Below are 6,805 nucleotides of genomic sequence, written 5' to 3'. Positions count from 1 at the left end.
CCAAGAATGCTATAATGCTCATGCAAGGACCACCATTCAGGCTCACACTAGAAGATGATGATGATGATGATGATGAATGATGATGATGATGATGATGATGATGTTCCAGCGGCCATTGACTCCAATTTCATTGAGCCTCAACCAATTGCCATGGCAAGACGACGAGGACGTGGTGTATCATCGGCCAGTGCCTCAGATCTTCCCGATGAAGCAAAATATGCTCTTTACTCAGTTGGAGGTGGCATTGGCCTATTGATTGGCTTATGCGTGTGTTGTGCTTTCTGTAAATGCTGTAATAAGGACAACGTCATAGTTCAGGATGCACCCAGCACAAGCGGTAAGTTAATAGTTTGTTTTGTATGTTTTTAAGGGTTTTAAGGCGCTTGCGACACATTCAGACCATATGAACACGAGTAAAAGGGAAGAAAATGGAATAGCAATATATATATATATATATATATATATATATATATATATATATATATATATATATATATATATATATATATATATATATATATAAAGAATTACAATTAAAACGACTGAGAAAAAGAAAGACAGAGGGGAATTTGTCCGAATAGGGAACAAATGTAGATTCCAAGAGCACATCTTCAGTGTACGTTGTTTGAGATCGCATAAACGTCTCATACAAACACAAGCAAATGATCCCGCTAGGAGGAAAATGTTTTCAAACTATTATATAATAATATGTGAGAAAAGTTCGGCGCCGGAAAATAGCAAGGCATAGTGCAGATTACTGTACTGTTTAAGTCCGTAAACGGCTGACCAAAATCATTTCATAAAGAAGTGTTACTGAATACGTACGTTTTGATTGTCAAAACCTTTTCATTTTATTTTTGACATTTTCGTAATCTTAAATAAAATAATTATAATTTAATTGAATCCGCTGACTTGTTTAATTATATAAAGCTATACTTTTGTGGGGACCTTTTATATTATCATTAGTCTGATTGTGGTTGGAAATATATTTCACAAAACCAGTGACTAATTACAAGACAAAACAAGAAAAAAAAAAAACATTCGTAAAACAAATGCAGTGTAATAGGAGACACACTGAGTAACCTCCTATTGGAAATACCTGTTGTGAATGAAAGTTATTGTATTTAACTCTTTCCTTACTCAAAACTTCGCACCCAACTAACACAAAAATATATTTTTTTATCACTCAGACACAATAGCAGTAAATTCTTGAGATAAATAATATCTTTTAGCAAAACATGCTCTGCAACACGCTGTCCATTTTCTTTAAATTTTATGAGTACAAGAGAAATTTGAATAAGAAAAATGTTGGTTGTACCCTAACGAATGTGACGATTTTCCTATAGTTGGTAAGGAGAGGATTAAGCATCGTAACTTGTATAGTCTATTTAATGCAGTATCGTTCACAACTAGCGTCTGTTCTCCTGGCTACCTTGTTGTTCTGTATCCAACCGTCATCCTGTAAACATGTATCTCATGCCATGTTGTGTAATTAGTAGTCTTCTTTACTATAACAACGGAACGGAATTGAAAAGATTGTTTGTTTGTTTGTTGCTTTAGGTCTCTTCCAACACAATTGAGGTTATATGAGAGACCGCTGAAACAAAAAAACAAGCAATCTAACAAAAATAGTACAAATGTCAATCAAAATCATAACCTAAAGATATCATAAGCTAAATTATAAATAACCAAGAACAAACAGGCAGAGGATTTAAAGGAAAAAAAAATATCCCCTGTCAAAAATACAATCACAAACCAAAGAAGCAGGATAGGCTAGTAAAGAGAAGAAGAAACGACATCACTATCGGATCGTACACCCATGCGAACATCATAGGTATATGATTCAAGGGTGATGCTCCCATCCAACCACCCGCTGAAAAGATTGTACTTACGGGTAAAGTTGCTGGGAAGAAAAGAAGAGGGAGACAGAGGATAGATTACATTGACAATCTGAACGGATGGATTGGTGGAGGAGGAACAGGAATCGAGCTATTGAGAAGATCTGAGGACAGATATGGTTGGAGGGACATGATCGCCGATGTCTGCAACAGGCCTGGCACTTGATGATGACTGTAACAATTTGGTTTGTTGATTCTTGGAATAACACGTCTTATCAAATAATGATCTAAGAACACAACATTAACAAAGAGACTTTTAACCAATGAAAACATGGCATTACTGACAAACCCTCAAACCCGCTTAGACAAACATAGCTAGTTGTTCATTAGATTGAATGACGTTGACACCACAATGCTCTTTATAGTCTACCTTTTGTGTTATCATTTCTCATTAGATGCTCAAACATTATACAAATTTGTTAAAGGGTACACAATTATTGTGGTGGTGCAATTAATCTGGCCAGCAGAACTGTTAAGATGTTTTACTTAAACGCATATCGTCAAAGCAGAATGGAATTATTAATGGTGGGTCCACAATTTTTGCTTGTCGCCTTGTATAGATAGAATGAATTTGACGTCTTTGTTATTGTTTTTTTGTTTTTTTTTTTGCCATCCGCGTTTAAGAGAAATTCTCACTAAACTGTATTATCCAGACTAAAAAAGTTCATGGTTACACAGAGTTCTGTGTGTTGGTCCGTTATACTTCCGGATGGCAATGTTATTAGCTTCTTAGCCAAGCACATACAATCTATAGAAGAAATACAGTTGACGTCACCCGATTCTTTGTTATTGTCTTTAGACCGCCAATTTGGTGATACGTCCTCACTAAATTATCTCAATCAGACAACAACTGTTTAAGCTAACCCATAGTTTTGTGAGTTGGTACGAGTCATCTGGCGGACAGAACAGGCCAATATTTTATTCAAACACGTGCCATCATTTATAGAGAGTTATAATTTATTCACATGATGTCATTGGTCATCAATTGGACAGCATAGCATAACGGTATGGTCATTGCTTCGAAGGTATCATGTTCGACGCCATTTCTCCTTTATATTTCTTTTTCTTTGTTGCGGCTATGTGGTCTAGTGCTATGACACTCGCTTTCGGATCGGAAGGGTTCGAGCCTCGCTCGGCGCATAGTTGAGTCCTTGGAAAGGGTTCTTAACTCACATTTTCTGACCTAATCATGTGTAAAATGAGTACTTGGCCGTTAACAGCATTGTCTCTGTCCTAAAAAAAAAAATGTAATATCGCCAAACAGGAGTCATGTCCCGTCCTACATGTTAAGTGTTGCTGTTGGCCAAAGACACCTTGTAAAGCGATTTGAACACGTTTAGTGGATATAAAAAAAATAAAAAAAAAAAATTCCCTTTATTCATCCCATAGGGGTAATTTGTCTCTATGGTCTATTCCAAGGAAAGACTAGAATAACCCAGCCGTCAGCCGCAGTACAGCATCGCAAATTGATGCTATGGCGTGGTGACTTGCTCAAGGCCACTCACACAACGCAGCGGCGGCGGGTGATCGTACTCGGTACCTTTTGGGTACGACGCAAAGACCGTACCGTTGAACCACGCTGCCCCCCCCCCCCCCCCCCCCAATATTGCCCTATATAAAAGCTCAGTTTTTTTTTTTTTAATCAACACTCTTGTCTTCAATCATTTCCACAGTACCAAATCCTGAGCCCAAACCAGAACCCATGTTTGTATTTATTCGCACCAACTTCGATTATGGAATCACCAAGACTGGAGCTGAAGATGACCTGAAAACCGAGTCTTGTCACCCCAGTCCCACTCCCTCTCGTTACTGAATAATCCAAAAAAAAAAATGCTTAACCCTTTCCTTACCACCGATATGAAAATCGTCAAATTCGTTACAATGCAGCCAACATTTTTCTCATTCTGATTTCTTTTGTACATCATAATATTTGAACAAAAATGTTAGCTCTAGTTAAAGTATATTAACACTGTGTTGAAGAGCTCAAGATAAAGCTATCCCTTTATCTTTATCTCTTTATCTCCATTTTATTGACTCCTTTAGCCACCTCTATTTATTAGTTGAAGAGCTCGCTTTGCAGAACGAAATTTGTATAGCAAGAACAAAGAGCTTTGATGTTTTGAGTGAAAGAAATCTATTTTTGTATATGTTGGGTGTCAAGTTTTGGGGAAAATCCGGAAAATGGCCGGTAACTCTCAACTCTCTCCTCCGATTTTCCCCAAAACGTCATAGCCATCCAACTTAAATATAGATTTTGTTGTTTTTAAAACTCACTCAAAAGAAAGAAATGCGTACTATCTATATTTAAATGCATATTTAATTTTGTTCGGCACTCAATGTGTGCCACGCAGCATGAAGTTCTCATAACTATAATAATGATGATAATAATAATAATGATAATAATAATAATAATAATAATAATAATAATAATAATAATAATAATAATAATAATAATAATAATAATAATAATATATTTATAATAATAAAAATAATGATAATAATAACAACAACAACAACAACAACAACAACAACAACAATAATAATAATAATAATAATAATAATAATAATAATAATAATAATAATAATAATAATAATAATAATAATAATAATAATAATAATAATATAAAGTTGTTCGAATTTCATGACGTATAAATACATCAGAATGATAACAAATGTATCGAGTCTGAATAGGGAATGTGACGATTTTTCTATAGCTAGTTGGTCTGGAGGGGGTTAAAGTTTCAAAATTCATTTTAAGCAGTTTGTCAATACAGAAGACGAACCATAATTACTATTAATTTAGCAAAACAAGCATATAATCATAGTTATTTTTGTAAAGAAATGAGAACTATATGCATTACTTATTACTATGGATGACGATGATGATGTTGGTAATGATGCTGATGATAATGATTATTATGACGATTATAATGATGGTAATGATGATGACGCTGATGATGATGATGATGATGATGATGATGATGATGATGATGATGATGATGATGATGATGATGATGATGATGATGATGATGATGATGGTAAAAACATTTATCTTTTTTTTCTGAACAAAATTTTATAATAAATGTTTAACTCAAATATTACTACTATCGTTTGAATTCAGTTTTACTTTGGGGTGACTTGTATTTTAAACTACATTTTATGACATAGAAGTATCCTCTCTGTCCACCATTGGAGGTCACAGTGACATCAAGAATACCATGCCAAGCCACAACAAAGACGAGAATAACATGGAGAATAGAGAGCACACTATCAAAGTACGTACTTAGTTTGAGATCACCAAAAGTCTCATTCAGATACAAGCACAGGTCCCCACTAAGAGGAATACACTCAAATGTTTACAAATCATATACAGTGTGTAAACAGAACATAATACAGTGCATAACAGAGAGATGATTTCCAAGGAAAAAAAATCATCTCCCAAAACTAACTATACATATGACTGTTTCTCTCCCAGCTAGGGTATCAGGCCAGTGTCAGGACAAAACCAAGTAATTTCATTCCAAGTCAAAGACAGAAAGCGTGTTGGAAAGAAAATAAAGGGGATAGAAGACACTGTAAGCGCTCCCCTGTCCACCATGGGAGGCCAGGAAGCCCACCCAGGCCAAAACTAAATAATATCCCAGCACGTCTGACCGAAAATCAGAAGGTCAGAGTTCCATCCACAGTCGAGATAGACTGATATTTTGGGATGTTTTTTTTTTTCTTGTATTTTTATTTCTTGGGTTGTCTGGCTCTTTTCAAACACTCTTGTTCCGATCTTTATCTGGCGGATGTTATGAGCGTTTTGGGGTCGTAGATAGCTCAAACGGTAGAGTCACGATCTCCCCGGTCAGGCGGAGTTGTCGTACCAGTAAGGTCGCGAGTTCGAGCCTCCATCGCCACCGCGAAGTTTTTATTCGTATTGGTCTTCTGGCACTTTCCTATTCACTTCATTTCTTGTTGTTATTATCACACATAAGTGCCTGCTTTTCTCACTTTTCTGACCTTTTTGGATAAGCACCCAGCATCAATAGGGGATAGAATACACAGCAAGTGACTATGCGTTCGAATGAAGGAAAATAACAGCGAGCAAAATTGTTTTCTATAAATCATTTTTATTGATTAATTCATGATTACATTACATTTTAAAAAAAAATCATTAAAACAGCTTGTGATCATCACAAGTCTTCCCTAAATTGGTGAATAGATAGTTCGAAGATGACGTCACTCAAGCCTTTGTTGTTATATTTTGCCATCCGCGTTTGGGAGTTATTCTCACTGAACTGTATTCACCAGACTATAGATAGAATGCGCTTGGCCAAGGAGTTCACAACATTGCCATCCGGAAGTATAACGGACCAACACACAAACTCTGTGTAACCATGAACTTTTATAGTCTGGTTAATACAGTTTAGTGAGAACAACTCACAAACGCGGATGGCAAAAACAATAACAAAGGCCTGAATGACGTCATCTGCATACTATCTATAAAAGTTCATGGTTACACAGAGTTTTGTGTGTTGGTCCGTTATACTTCCGGATGGCAATGTTATGAGCTTCTCAGCCAAGCGCATTCTATCTATAGTTCCCATTGGATTATTTCAATCATACCATGAACTTTAAAGGTTACACATGCAGTCGTGAAGGGACTCGAGATAGCTAATTACTACGTTTGATACCACTTCTTTTTTGTTGAGTAGTAGTAGTTGTAGTAGTAGTACATGGCGTGGATTGTAGCGCATCCTTCTCCAGTCAGGCGGGGCTAACGTGTTATCTATGGGGGATAAGGGGGGGAGGGGGGGGGGTTAGTCCTGACTTCAACTCCTCTCGCAGCAAAAATGTTGTTATTCTCTATAATGCCTTCTCACACTTTTCTACTCATTTTGAGTTATCATATCGTCTTTTTT

At 36.2% G+C, this 6,805-nt stretch overlaps 1 protein-coding gene across 1 annotated transcript; it reads left to right on the top strand.

Annotated features, from left to right (window-relative positions):
• The first annotated feature begins 82 nt into the window (after positions 1-82).
• Positions 83-4,999, top strand: LOC144959748 (uncharacterized). Its single transcript, XM_078892463.1, has 2 exons — positions 83-337; positions 3,572-4,999. The coding sequence occupies exons 1-2, from the start codon at positions 151-153 to the stop codon at positions 3,709-3,711; spliced, it is 327 nt and encodes a 108-aa protein (XP_078748589.1). The 5' UTR covers positions 83-150; the 3' UTR covers positions 3,712-4,999.
• Positions 5,000-6,805: the final 1,806 nt, after the last annotated feature.

The sequence above is a fragment of the Berghia stephanieae genome, chromosome 14, assembly GCF_034508935.2.
Source record: "Berghia stephanieae isolate SIO BIC M18660-M18661 chromosome 14, UCSD_Bste_1.3, whole genome shotgun sequence".
NCBI classification, from domain to species: Eukaryota; Metazoa; Mollusca; class Gastropoda; order Nudibranchia; family Aeolidiidae; genus Berghia; species Berghia stephanieae.
This window is presented reverse-complemented; position numbering and strand designations above follow the sequence as displayed.

Coding starts and splice junctions, on each gene's coding strand:
- LOC144959748 (XM_078892463.1), top strand. CDS start 151: ATGGCAAGACGACGAGGACGTGGTGTATCATCGGCCAGTGCCTCAGAT. Junction 338..3,571: donor GGATGCACCCAGCACAAGCG/GTAAGTTAATAG, acceptor TCATTTCCACAG/TACCAAATCCTGAGCCCAAA.